This window comes from Eretmochelys imbricata, chromosome 1 (assembly GCF_965152235.1).
Source record: "Eretmochelys imbricata isolate rEreImb1 chromosome 1, rEreImb1.hap1, whole genome shotgun sequence".
Classification (NCBI taxonomy): Eukaryota; Metazoa; Chordata; order Testudines; family Cheloniidae; genus Eretmochelys; species Eretmochelys imbricata.
In genome coordinates this window covers 288637846-288652724 of record NC_135572.1, presented here as the reverse complement: position 1 = coordinate 288652724, position 14879 = coordinate 288637846, and the positions used below count along the sequence as shown (strand labels likewise).

General features: G+C 44.2%; 1 protein-coding gene across 2 annotated transcripts in view; it reads left to right on the top strand.

Moving 5' to 3' along the window:
• The window catches only part of NAV3 (neuron navigator 3), a 358104-nt gene that overhangs the window by 255167 nt on the left and 88058 nt on the right, over positions 1–14879 (top strand). For both annotated transcript variants that reach the window (XM_077832689.1, XM_077832681.1), the window contains exon 13: positions 9298–9436. In XM_077832689.1, the coding sequence (XP_077688815.1) occupies positions 9298–9436 (139 nt within the window). The remainder of the gene's footprint in view (positions 1–9297; positions 9437–14879) is intronic.

Genomic DNA, 14879 nt, shown 5'->3' with positions numbered 1-14879 from the left:
CATCCACTCATCATACAGAAGCGAAAATCAGTCTGTACAAAACATGGGTTCCTGAAGTCCTTGTTACTAACTGAAGTCCTTAAATTACGTTCAGTGTTAATACTTATTATTTATTGAGTGTCAAAACTGTATTCAACAATGTGCAGGACACAGAGGGCGTATTTTCTGGTCTGTAATTTTCTGCCATTACCTCCATCACTGACACAAAGAAATTGCACGTGTCTGCAGTGTAATTGCATAGGGTTTAGTCAAGTGTTGTCTGGTTTGTTTAATAGCCTTTGTGCCAGAGCTCTGGCAAAGGGAACTTTGTTCCCCTGCTATGTTGAGCAATGTCTGATCCCTTATCAAATATTTTAGTGAAAACACTTTTGTGTATATGCTTAAAAATAGCTTTTTGTGACCATTAGTACAAGTCAATCTCAGTCATTTGGATGTTCATGGAAAACAAACACAAAAGTAGCATCAGCACATCTGACTGTAAATTATTTTTAAATTTGAGACAGTACATGTAGGAAAAATGTTTATAAATTCATCCAGCTCTGCAGTCTAACCGTATACACACGTATACACATGTTGACTTCAGACACCTCACTATTAGCCCACAATATTTCCAGAACAACTGGGAGCTAGTCAGGTCAATTAGAACCATAAAAAGATTACTATACCAAGATCTGTCCACTGTTCAAGCACTGGTGAAACAAGGAGAAGAGTGATATTGAAAGCTAACTAATGGACATGTAACTGGTGTAGAGAGCAAGTTTTTCATTCATAGAATTCATGGAATGTCTTCTGTGTTCAGGCAGTTGGCGCTTTTCATATAGCATTTGGATTTATGAAGTATTAATAGGCTGCCTTCTGTGATAAGAGGAGACAATTCAGAAGTGATGGTCTCCACTTAAGTAGAAGGGGTATTTTTGGCTTCAAAACTGGCAGGATTTGTTAGGCAAGGAGTAACTAGAATTCTCTTTTAGCCATCTGAAATAATCTGTTAGGCACATCTAACTTATGAAACAAGAACTGAATTGTTCTGAAACAAAAGGAGAAACATTAGGCAAATTAGTGCACAGAAGTGTCTTTACACAGCTTTCAAGGAACATGGGAAATAAGCTTTTGGATGGAGCTTATAACCTAGTGAGTATGACTGAAACCTTGGAATACTCAGAACTGTAAGGTAAGTATAGATAAATATTCACACACACACACACACGCACAAAACCCCACAGGTATGTTAAAAGACCATTATTAAGGGTGCAAAGTCTAGCACTGAAAAGTTAGGAAATGCCATAATTAAGGTTTCCAATGCAACTTTAATTCTGCCCCTTTGTGCATATGCATTATGATAATTATTATTTACATGATCACATAATTTTTTTTTCCACAGGACCCTTGTCCCATCAGTGCACAGAATGAAGGGTACTATGAACTATTAGATATTTCGTTTTCTCCATGTTGTTCAGTGTATGTCACTAGGCCTTATTTACTATACACTTTTCAAATCCTACTCTGAAGACTGAGTTTCCTCATTGGATTTTCTATAATGCTCATCACTATAGTATCTCAGTGTGTCACAAATATTAATGAATTTATTGCCACAACTGCCCTATAAGATGAAGGGTGGTGTTATTCCCATTTTACAGATGGAGACTAGAGGCAGAGCGAGAGTAAGGTCAAAAGCATCTGCTAATATTGACTGCCCAATTTGAGACCCAGCCCCAAACATTGGTGGAGATGGGCCCCCGGGCCCTGAATATTCCCGAAGTACAGGCACCACGGGCCCATATAACTCGCCGTCCTTGTCCAGTTCTGAAGGGCAGCATTCAACTGCTGAAAGCATCCTTTTTTTCCTGCAGTACCCTGCCTCCTTCACTACCTGCCTTCCAACTTATGCAATAAATGAAGGAGAGGTTCATAAAACAGTGTCCTTTACAATAAAATCCCAATTCATCACCACCTCTGTTCCATCCAGTGCATTGAATGAGGCAGTGGTAGTTGTGAAAAAATGTAATTAAAGACTGTGGCATAGTTATGATTATGTAATTAAAGACTATATCACAATGCATATGTGCAAGGGGGGCACATTAAGGTTACACAGGCAACCTTAATTCTGGCATTTGCTAATTTTTGAATGCTTGACTTTGCAACCTTACTAATGTTCTTTTAACATAGTTATTTTGTGTGTAATTTTCTAGTTTTTTCTAAAAAGCAAATGGGGGGAAAAAACAAGAAAAAAACACATTGCTAATCAGCAGGGTTGGAACCTTTAGTTCCTCTACACAGACTTCAGCCACTTGAGTTAACGGAGTAACTGATAGCAGTAGTATTTTGTTATCTTCTACGTGGACCAACAGTAAAGAGGGATGAGACACATTGTGCTATTGGCTTTCACATGTATTTGCAGACAGCAGAAAAATGGGGGCAACTCTGAAATCTTGGGTTCCATTCCAGGCTCTAAAGAGGATTGTGCTCTAGGGGGGCACACTCTTCTAACCATTCCCCAGAAGCATGTCCCCTCTACCCTGTCCCTGTCTCTTCCCCGTCTCTGTCTCTTCCCCATTCCTGGTGCCTCACCCCTGCCTCATTCTCCTCATCTAGCCAATCACAGTCTCCTTGCCCAGTAAGTCTGAGTCTCACCCTCCAGACTCCCAGTCCCAGACTCCTAGCCCACAGCTCCTTATCCACAATTTCTTTGCCCACCCAGTCCCAATTCCCCCCTTCTGGCTCCTCATCAGAACTCTCTCTCCCTGTCTCTGGCCTCCAGTCACACACCTCCCCATCTGTTTCGCATCACTGCTGGCTTCAAGTCCCAATTCTCCATTTTCTGGCTTCTCGTCAAATGTCAATGTTCCCCCATCCCTTGTTACCCTGATGGGCCATATGCCGAAGGTTGCTGACCCCGGTTTATCATTTGGCTACATTTTCATGAGGACAGAAAAAGGCACATCCCTTATACAAAGGCCATCCCCTTGCCAAAAGTCAAGTTTCCTTCTCCAAAGCATGGGAATGGAAGAAATTTTCAAAAAGGTCACCACAGTTTTTTAATATGGACAAAACACTATTTTCCCCAAGTCTCATTGTAAGAAACAGCTGAACGGTCTTGGCTAAAGTTTAAAAAAAACAAATCAGCCTGAGATAGACATCTGGCTTGAGAAATTTCAGTCCAAACAATTATAGTTTTGGCAAAGTTACAAGCAACTGAAAACACGATCTTATATGGGAAGTATCAGGCAAACTTAGTAATAGATAGTGCTACCAACCACCTTTATGATTATGCAGGAGAGATAGAAAGGAAAAAATAGATTCAAGACTTATACAATGTGTCAGAAGCCTCTAAAATGCTCCTGAGTTTGACAGTGAACAGTGTATTGAAGGATAAAAGGAATTAGGACCAGAAGTTACTGTGTGTATCTGCTCCCAACACCAGGAATAGACGAGAGGTAAAAGGAAATATCCTTGGACCAGTTCTCAAGGCTGTATGACCCTGAGAACTTTCTACAGGATAATACACTCATCACAGTCTTTAGTCAAACAGTCTTTAGCTTGATAATAGCTACAGCTAAACATTTACCATCAGTGAGAGTCCTCAATTACATACAGGACAACTTAATTATCCAGAAATGAGGTAACCTAAGCCTTAGAGAAGCCATACTAGATCTATTTCCTACCGATAGGGAGGTAATGTCTGTGTCAAGGTTCCTCCCCCACTCTGAACTCTAGGGTACAGATGTGGGGACCTGCATGAAAAACCTCCTAAGCTTATCTTTACCAGCTTAGGTCAAAACTTCCCCAAGGTACAAAATATTCCACCCGTCGTCCTTGGATTGGCCGCTACCACCACCAAACTAATACTGGTTACTGGGGAAGAGCTGTTTGGACGCGTCTTCCCCCCCAAAATACTTCCCAAAACCTTGCACCCCACTTCCTGGACAAGGTTTGGTAAAAAACCTCACCAATTTGCCTAGGTGACTACAGACCCAGACCCTTGGATTTTAAGAACAATGAACAATCCTCCCAACACTTGCACCCCCCTTTCCTGGGAAATGTTGGATAAAAAGCCTCACCAATTTGCATAGGTGACCACAGACCCAAACCCTTGGATCTGAGAACAATGAAAAAGCATTCAGTTTCTTACAAGAAGACTTTTAATAAAAATAGAAGTAAATAGAAATAAAGAAATCCCCCCTGTAAAATCAGGATGGTAGAGATCTTACAGGGTAATTAGATTCAAAAACATAGAGAACCCCTCTAGGCAAAACCTTAAGTTACAAAAAAGATACACAGACAGAAATAGTTATTCTATTCAGCACAATTCTTTTCTCAGCCATTTAAAGAAATCATAATCTAACACATACCTAGCTAGATTACTTACTAAAAGTTCTAAGACTCCATTCCTGGTCTATCCCCGGCAGAAACCAGCATATAGACAGACACACAGACCCTTTGTTTCTCTCCCTCCTCCCAGCTTTTGAAAGTATCTTGTCTCCTCATTGGTCATTTTGGTCAGGTGCCAGCGAGGTTACCTTTAGCTTCTTAACCCTTTACAGGTGAGAGGAGCTTTCCCCTGGCCAGGAGGGATTTCAAAGGGGTTTACCCTTCCCTTTATATTTATGACAGTCTGAGAATCTGAAATAACAATGGTAGTATTATAATAAGAGAAGTGATGCAGTTACATGAACATTGTAAAAGTAATCTGGACAGTGCGCTAAAATGCACTCAAGAGAACAATCTTCCACTACCAGGAAGAATAACTTACATTACCTACTTTGTAGGGTGTTTCCATCTCTAATATTTCTGAATCTGCTGTATGATGCAAAGCATTGCATCTTTCAACATAATTAGCTTAATGGACTATCCTCAGCAGAATTTCAGAGGGAAAGAAGGCTGAGGACACTTCTGTGTGTGCTTCTAGTTCAACTTCAGCATACTGTGAATAACCAGACTTGAAGAGATTCCAAAGGAAAGATGCTGAAAAAACCCAGAACCAACAAATAACTACGATGGTATGAGTGGAACAAAAATAAAATAAAATAATTGGGACTGAGCATAGGCAGAAATTGTGTTCAAGAGCTTCTAAACATTTGAAAGACTTCTGACCACCTGAGATTAGAGAAATATTCCAGCCATATGTAGTGAAAACTCTGAAAGGTCAGTAGAGTAGATGTAAAACATTTCTCTGCATATCTTCTAAGGCCGCCAGAAGTGCTTCCAGAGCTTACCAAAACACTGAGTGAGTCTTCGTGACAAGTGTGAAACATCACCGAGAAGCCATAGGAGAGTGAAAGCATGATCTGAAAGATTAATTCCGCCAAGGCACTTGAGCTTCAGAATACAGAGACTGTCTGTATGTAGATTTTGTGAACATGCTTCAGTTACGTAGTTTTAAAACTGAGATAAATTAGAAGATTTGAACCTTCTTCCTGAAAGGTTTATGGTGACATCCTCAACTAAGGATTAAAGGTGTAAAGAAAAGAGAAAATTGGAGTTAAAGATTGAAAAAATATTGTTGCGAGTTGTCCAGCTCTGAGAAATGCTCTAAGATGGGTTTAATAAAATGGGTGTGTTTTGTTCTTAGTATTTTATACTCAAACATGGTGCCTGTGAAAGCATACAACACATCAATATCACATCCTGCTTCTGATTGTATTTGCCAGGGCATACTGTCTTTGATAATATCTAACTATAATTAAAGGTATTTCCAGTTATTATGGTTGACAGTACTGCAAACAGTATATACCTAGGTTACAAGTAGTATTTGAATAATGGCTTTTATAGGCTGTGAAGCTCCCTATCTGTCACATTAGACAATGCTAAAAGGGTGAAAAGGCAGTAGATATAAATGATTAGTGGAAACAAATAGAAGTCCTAGTAAGGCATGTGTAAAAGAGTCTCTCTGGGGCACCTCTCTAGCTGGATTGGGGCCCCTTGCCATGCTCTGTTACCACCACAAGCTCGGCCCAGTCCAGGCCCAAGCCTTTTAGTTCTCGCAGTGGGCCCTGCCTTTACAGGCCGTCTTGCTTTGTTCACAGGTGGGGAACAGCAAAAGTTCAAATTCAACAGAGAACAAGCCCCTTTTGGGATCAACAAAAAGAGACAAGGTCATTGGCACCCCCTAACTTCAGGGGTGCCTGCATAGCAGCTTTCCTGCAGTCCTTCTGGACAGATAGCTAAAGGAGTCTCCCCCTGCTGGGCAGGGCTGGCTCCAGCTTTTTTGCCGCCCCAAGCAGCGAAGGGAAAAAAAAAAAAAAACAATTGAGCTGCCACCGAAGAGGACGAGAGGGAATGAAGGACTTGCCGCCGAAGACCCGGACGTGCCGCCCGAACTTTCTATTGGCCGCCCCGGGCACCTGCTTCCTTCGCTGGTGCGTGGAGCCAGCCCTGCTGCTGGGGTTGCCCCTGGTTTCACAGACTCTTGACAGAGCTGGGGAAGTCTCTGGCATTGGGTTCCTTCTGCTGCTTCAAGAGCCATAGCCTTCTCAGCACTTCCCCTTACGGACAGCAGCTTCCTTCTTTTAAAGTGGTCCGGTCTCCCTTAGTACACCTGTAGAGCCTCCTTCGCCCCTTCCCTGTCAATGTGGGGTTTATGCAGCATGTTTTTAGAATCAATCAGATATAAAACTGCATTCTTAAATCCTGTTTACTGTCTATGACATGGCAATGGTGCAGAAGCTCTATTTATTTGTAACCCTTACACTGAATACCAGAGAATGCAGTATTGTAGTCTGCTCTCACCCTTCTGAAATAAGTTTCTTTTGCCACTGAAGTCATGTACTAAATTGAGTCTCTACTGTTGCAGTATTCAAAGTAACGGTCTCTGAGGCTGCTAGGATACCGGCCAGTGCACTGAACTTTCTGATCTCCTCAATATCTAGATTATTTATAGCTTCTACTGTCACATTCCAAAGCTTCCATGTAGTAATGAATATGTGGGTTTAACCCTCTGTAGACGCACATGTACAACAAGGATTGTCAGATTTTTCCATTGTTTTCCCTGCTCTAATATTAGCAATACTATAGATTCCCAGTGTCTAGCTTTATTCAACCTGTTAATAGGAGCTCCAGTTTTTAATATATTTGGATGCAAAGTGTAGGACTTACAGAATGTGCCTTTTACAACTCTGGGAGTCTATAGGCTCCGACATAATAATGTCGCTAGGGCTTATTTGATATGAATCGAATTTCAGTATTAAATGTTAAAAGTGATAGACTGAATTTTTCACACTCGCTGGACTGGCTGGCTCCTATATTAAAGAATAAAACTGCTGAGGGAATGATCCAGACCTGGATTAATAAGGGAACTGCAGGCCAGGATGGAAGTTTGTTGGCTGAACTCTGCAGAGAGGCTATCATATTGCCTGTCTAGTACTACTACTCTCTCATTTATGGAGGCATACAAAACATAACTTTATGTCCTTTTCTTGCTAGCATGATACTAGCAGTTGTATGAAATAGTTTATTTGGAATTCAGTAGTAGCAGGCACCACTTTTATCTGTTCTGTGGCAGTTTTGTACTTGCTGACATTCACCTGGAAGATCTGAATTTCTCCTAATCTCCTTAACTCCCCCATTCTGCCCTGTGTGAGTTTTTCCCCATAGGATGTAAAACTCAGGATCAGATTGTAACACTACAGAGAGATACTCAAGTGGAGTAGGGGCCAGGAAATGCTGCAAGATTCCTGTAGTCCGTTGAGGGGAGTGGCTCCTCCTCCTCCGGGTCTGTGGGCAACCAGTCTGCCCCACTACGTCTCTGGGGGTCGCCTGATGTGGGGAATCGGGGGGTGACAGGAGACATGAGCTCTGGCCTGTGGTCAGGGCCGAACAATAAACACAGTTATGGAGCCCCAGCCTCGGGGCGGGGCAGCAAAGAGTCTCATACTCCAGCCTGTACTCAGGCAGGGCAGCAAACAGTCAATCAGCCTAGGCTCTGGTTCAGAGCGGGGCAGTAAACAAAGTCACCAAGCTCCAACTCTCACTCAGGTGGGGCTGCAGGCAGTTAATAAGCCCAGGTGCTGGTTCAGAGCCTGGCAGGAAACAAAGTCACTCAGCTCCAACACGCTGACTGACCCTCTGCCAGCTTTGCAGCCAGACGGGGTCTACTACCCCTGGGCCACTTCCACACTCCCTCTCCACTGCTGGTCCAGTGAGGTAAGGTGATCAGCGGGTGCCTCAGTTGCCAGCAGAAGCTCTGTCGGGGTTGGGCCAGCCGGCGGTCTGGGCCAGTCATCTGTCTCCTGCGGAGTCAGGTCATCCTGGGGTCCGGGTGGTCTGGGCCAGTCATCTGCACTTTGCGGGCCTGCAGCCACCTCCCAGCACGAGTGCTCAGGGGATGCATGTATCCCCTCCAGTGGCTGGGCCCCTACTGAACTTCCGGGTCCCGCCTTTATACTTCCACCCCGTCCCTTGGCTCCTGGGGGGTGGAGCTAGGAGGTAGGGCTCCGCCTACAAAGGGGTGGAGCCACCCTCTTCCTCTGTGTCTGGGGAGGGCCAGTCCAGCTCACTACAGTTCCCCTCACTGAGTTTCCTCTGAATTCTTCTGTAAGGAAGTTGGAGATGGAGTTTTTCTAACTCCCTGTACCCCAGTCCCTCCAGGTTAAAAATAGGGCTTGCATGAGAATATGTAGATGATCTTGCCATAGAGCTGTCATAGCCCTCTTCCATACCTGCTTCCCAGATCTCCTGAAGCAGAAAGGACAAAAGCAACAATAGTTTGTGTTTCTATGAAATGTATAACTTCTGTTCTCTAAGTAACCAGCTCCAGTGAATGTTTGATCAAAGAATCTTGCTCTGATGACACAGCACCCACCAGACAAAGGCTGAGACAAGAAAACAGAGCTATTGGAATTATTGGCTGCCTAAATGACAGTTGATTAGGCTGGAGAAGAGATATTTCCTTTGTTTTTCTGTAGGCTAGAAATCCATAGGGTACTGCAAGCTGTTAATAATGCTTTGGCTACCAATACAGGTAGCTTTAATGGATTTCCCTGCCAGTGTACTGAATGTGATTGCAATGAAGCATGAAACAACCTTTTTTAATGACTTAGACTAGTGCTTGCCCAGAGCTGATATTACATTTTTAAAGACGTCCTGGTCTTTCACTAATTGAACAGCTACCAGTACACATTTGAAAATGCGTGATTAATTAGAAATGTCTGAAAACTAAAGCGTATTGAACATTACGAAATATTACTTAATGTTCATTGTGTAAACCTCATGCAAAAAAGGTACTATAGAGACTATTGTTTTGAGGACATTTCCTGTCCGTTGGCCTTGAGTGGGTAAATAGATATGCTTCTTTTTCCACAGCTGGGATGACAGCAGCTCAGTTAGTAGTGGCCTCAGTGACACTCTTGATAACCTCAGCACGGATGACCTGAACACCACCTCATCTGTCAGCTCTTATTCCAATATTACTGCTTCTTCAAGAAAAAATGCTCACACTCAGGTAAGTAGCTTTTCATTGTTGCCTCTTACCATACCCTTTCAAGTACATAGTACACCAGCAGGGCCGGGTTAACCCACAGGCTAATATAGGACCTCCTATTTTTAGGCCCTACTGGTCAGGCAGGGGGCGCATTCGGGCCGGGTGAGGTGGGGGAGGGGGCTTACTCACGCAGGCCTGCTGGAGCACTCCGGCCAGCAGGAAAGGCAAAGCAGCCCCCTGTGGCTTGGAAGGAGCTCTGCTGGCACCCTGCTGCTTCCGCTCCCTCCCGTCTGCATCTCCCCGTGTGGCAGGAACACACTGCCAGGTATCCGGTTAACACTGGTGACCAAACACTAAAAATCTGGTTACCATGGGAACCCATGCCAGCCACGGGTGTGGTCTGAGCAGGCTTTGTTCCCCCCCCCCACCCCCATCCCACACCCCCAATTTCTCCGGAGCTCTGCTTAGCTGTCACGGAAGGAAGAAGCTCCCTCTGTCCCTCTCCTTGGCTGAGGCTGGCAGGCAGCTCCAGGACGCTGCCTGCTGGGTCCTAGTGCCCATCTTCATCATCTATTTGTGCTGGATCCTGTTTCTGGACAACTGGTGAGTGCCTGTGGTGGGGCGGGGGGGAAGAGGCAGTACCAGAGCGGTGAGGTGGGAAGCTCGCACAGAATCTGCACACGCTCTATCAGCTCCAGCCAGAACTATCACCCCTCCCATGTATAAGGAACGAATTCCCACACATTTGTAGGGAAAACAAAACAAAACCTCCCATTCTGGATACCAGTACTTTACATATTACAGTACCTTCCATCGAGGGGCTTCAGATTGATGATTCACTGTGTTCAATACTGTATTGAACTGTACTAAAAATCAAAGAAATCCTTTTTTTTTTGTTGATGTATTTTTCTGTACTGGGATGCACAGGCAACCAAGTTCTTTCCTTATGCTCAGCCTAGTTCCAGAAGCCAACACATCTTTGGCTTTTAAGGGGTTGCAAAAGCACTGGAGGAAGCTCAACACACAATGTTGTCAGTTTCTCCCTCCCCTCTCCCTCAAGGATTTTAAATCCACTTCTTAGCAGGCTTTGATAGAAAGACTGGCTGAATAGGCTAAAGGCAGGTTCTGTCCATTTGCTGGTTCTCTAGCAGTTCAATCCATCATACAAGTACCTCACCTTTGATTTCTTTTGGGTTTCATTCCAAAAACGTAAAGCTAAATAAAGCTGAAATTAGTACTCATTTTTCTGCCCCAACTCAAACCAGCTTCTTTCCCAAGTGGAAAATGTTGGGTAAGCATGGAATGTGTGTAGTTCGAGAAGGGAATGAGAACACAGGCCAATTCCTGCTGACAGTTATACCTGTGTAGCCTTATTGACTTTCGGGAGAACAGATTTTTGCACAAGAATAGATTTTAGTTCCTTCTGCTTTTCACACCTGGTATAAGTAGAATCTCATTCACCTTCCTCCCCTAAACTCTGAGCACTTTAAGGGAAAAAAATAAGCAAGGTCTGCTTGATTTACACATGCAAACAAAACAGGAAGCTCTCCCTTCATTCTACACCAGCCTTCAACAAACTCCAGGCCTGATGTAACAAGGATGTCGCTACAGCAACCTTGGTTCGACGTTCTTTTGAAAGCTCCTTTATGATTTTAAGGGTGCTGATTTTCAATTAAGTATTTTCGTTCAAGGGGGGCAGAGAACACAACAGGGAATAGCTTTGTTTTGTCAACTCCTAGTCATTCAGAAGCTGAAAGGCATTAGATTAAGTTTGTTTAATGTTTGTACAGTGATTTTGAAGAGCTAACATAGTACAGAAGTGCTAAATGTTATGACTGGGTAACCATCTAAAGATCTGTGTCCCTTCTAGCTGTTACCTTTTTCTTACGGAAAGCTTAAAACAAACAAATGCAAACCGTAGGGGGCTGGTGCACACAGAAGTCATGCTTAAAAAGCTTCATGTCAGAGCTGCTGATCAAACATTTAGACTAGATAATACTTAGTCCTGCCATGAGTGCAGAGGACCGGACTAGATGACCTCTCGAGGTCCCTTCCAGTCCTATGATTCTATTCCATGATTCCAGTTGTGGAAGAGCTTGGTGACAGAATGGCCTGATGTGGTGAATCCCTGGAGATTAACTACACAAACTGTATCATCCCACAAATAATATTTGGGTTCAATGTGAAAACAGTAATTCATTGTCCTCAGCCAGTGCAACACTGGGAGGCAGCTTTCAGAGCAAGACAGCCTAAAATAAAATGCCATCCAATGTAATTTTCCCACTACTACTTCCTCTGTTCCAGTGGATTTTACACCTGAGTGGTTTTCTTGTACATAATAAAAGCTGGCTGCCTCTCAGACTGCAGTCAGAGTGAGATGGGATATGTGGTGTAGAATCCATAGCTGGGGAAAATACCTGCAGGGCTTGGCTTTGCACTGCGCCATGTGGAGAGCTGAGGGTAGAAGCACAAGTTTGGAAGAGGTGAGCAGGATGGGGAATGTTGCAGTGTTCATCCTCGTACAGACGAGCACTCCACTACCTAGGAGGAAGGAGGCCTAAGAGAAGGATAGCATAGCATCCCTCGTGCTACCTCTTACTCAGAAGTATCTGTTTGAAGAACTGAGTGTGGCGATGTGGGGCTGACTGCAAGTTACCTTGGCCTGTTGTTACAGAATGGTTTGGGGAGAGCTAGTAGTGAACTGGGTTTGGACTGCCGGGCTGGCTTGCAGCCACTCAACTGGACAAACAAGTAAAGAGATAAGGAGGGCCTGAGAGTGTTAAGTGTGAGAATAGAAAACAGTAGTGTTTCCTGCCAGAGCCTGCTTGTGGATGTACATGCCCCCCCTTAGAAAGAGATGATAAAAAACAGCTATGCAAATTGCTTTAGACAAACAGTCTCACCTGAGGACCCTGGCCTTGGGGGTGCCCAGGAATTCCCCATGCTGGAGCAGCGCCTGCTACAAACCCTCAAGGACAAGGCTGGAGGGTCTGGGACTGTCCGTAGCAGAAGGGGCATAAGCATTGATTCTTGCTTGCTTGGTTGCTGGAAAGCACGTATCTAGTAAGGCGTGAAGGCTGGGAAGCTTATTGTACTTTGGCAATAAAACCAGTTATACTTATGCATCTGGTGTAGCTTCACTGAGTGTATCAGAGCCCCGCCCCTTTGGCCTGACAGGTGAGAGTAGAATAAATTTGTTAATTTTACATAAATAAATATGTATGTAGAGAAATGTTTGATGACTTCATAATTCCTTTTGCAATATGTAATTCATACTTAGGCCCTTCCTTCCCATTATATTTAGGCCCCTCAGAACCTTAATCCCGCCCTGTCTACCAGGAGAGGTGTATTTAAACACAATACATACAAAGTATATAGCATACTAGAAAAAATATTTTCAGTGGCAGTACATCCAAAACAAATGACATGATGAATATTGGACATGGTTTTCTATTTTATTTATTTTCAAGAAACATTGCATTCTAGTAAACACAGAATGTGATGTAGTTGAATCTGGAATATATGGATTTCTACTCATTGCATCTTACTCTGTTACAAATGGTACAATTTAAATTAATCCTATTTTCATCTGTCATGACATGTAACATATCAGGGAAGGAAACTGTAGACTTTATAGCCATAGGGAAATTATTTCCCTTTTCCCTCCATAGGGAGAAAGGAACTGGCAGAAGGAGGCTGTTCTTCTGTCTCCTCCATGGGGAGAGGTGAGCCAAGGGCGGGAGGTGAGAGCTTTTGTCTTCCCCACTCCCCTCCAGGAAGAGAGGGGGACGTTTGAGAATGTCAGGGACATGGACCTGTGGGCATCTTCTCTCCCCTGATCCAGACCTGCTGGGACAGCTGCTCAACAGTCCTGCTCTGTTCTTGTGAGTGGGGTTTCAGTGCTTCTTCTGGATTCCCCTAGCACAGGAGACTGAGATCTTCCAGAATAAGGGCTCTAGTGGGCTGCTGCTCCTGGTCAAGCCAGGGCACACCTGTGGCAAACAGTTGCTTCAATTCCTGCCTGTATGGTGGTGTAGAACACCAGAGGCAGCTTTCTGCTCTTGGAGTGATGAAGCAGCACTAGTACCACAGTTGATAACTTTCACGTGGTAAATAAGCACCCTGACTTTCACAATGAGCCAAAAATCAGGCTAACCCCATTTCAAAACAAGGCCAAACAAGTCGATCCCTAAGAACCCCAACACTCTGTGACTAGATCCCCCAGTGTGCAGTCTGGGACTGTGGTGGGCCTGCTGTGCACCCCTGACTCTCTCCCTGCATGCTCCTGCTTGCCCCCTTCCCTGCCCCTTTCTGGGAGCTGATCAAAAAAAGAAGCTACAAGCTAAACAAACAACAGGCTACAAGCCAAAAACTAGCCAACAAGCAACTCACAAGCCAAAACCAAGCCCAATTTCTGCATTTTTTTCTCAGGTTTGGCCTGTCTGACTAATACTCTCCTGTCTAGTACTCATTCACAGTCTGGCCCAGGCCCCTCTTGAAGCCAGACCAAGACAACCTCCAGGCTTGTCATCCCCCAAGCTTGGCCTTGTTTGTGCAATTTTGTATTTATTTTTTTATCCGTTTATTTCTTTCAAATTAAAAACATTTAAATAAGCTGCTGTCCCAAGGTCTAGACACCATTAAACAAGTAGAAATTCCACAGTATCAAAATATTGTGCTCATAAACATCAATCAGCAGAAAATAGGTAAAACCCCTTCCAGGAACACATGTCATTACCCCTCACATCTCCTCAAAGGCCCAAAAGAGCGTGCAGAAGGTTAACAACTGCAGGCTCTTGCAGTGCAAAGAGGAAAATGAGTCCCACAGTCAAGGGGCCTTCACAAAGAATGCACTGCCAGATGGCTCTTGTTTCTAGAGAGGGACCTCAAGTTCGAGCTCCTCAGCTGATCACAACTAAAAGACCACATGGCACAGGTGTCTCAAGTAACCTGATCTCTGGGCTTTAAATGTCAACACTGGCACTGAATTCCACCCGGACCCATTCATAAGCAGCCAGTGCAGCTCAGTGTTTTGTGCTCTCAGCATGCTGCTTCACTTAACATGTTCTGAGCTAACTTCAGTTTCGTTGTGGTCTCTAGATGTAGCCCTACATAGAGATGCATATGCTGCAGCTGGGAGCATGCTTCCCAGTGCAAGTAGACAGATACACTCGCTCTGCTTGAGATAGTGCCCTAAAAATAGCAGTGTAGACAGGGTAACACAGGTGGCAGCTTGGGCTAGCTGTCCAAGTATACACCCAGGTGGTCCAGGGAGGTTAGTAGTCAGGTGCCTCACCCGTGCTATTCCAGCTACACCGCTCTTTTTAGTGCGCTAGCTCGAGCAGAGCTGGTGCATGTTTGTCTACCCACACTGAAGAGCACACTCCCAGCTGCAGTGTAGACATACCCTAAGCGCTCCTCTTAGCATAAGAAGATGCAACAAAGTCACATTGGGCATTGTTGC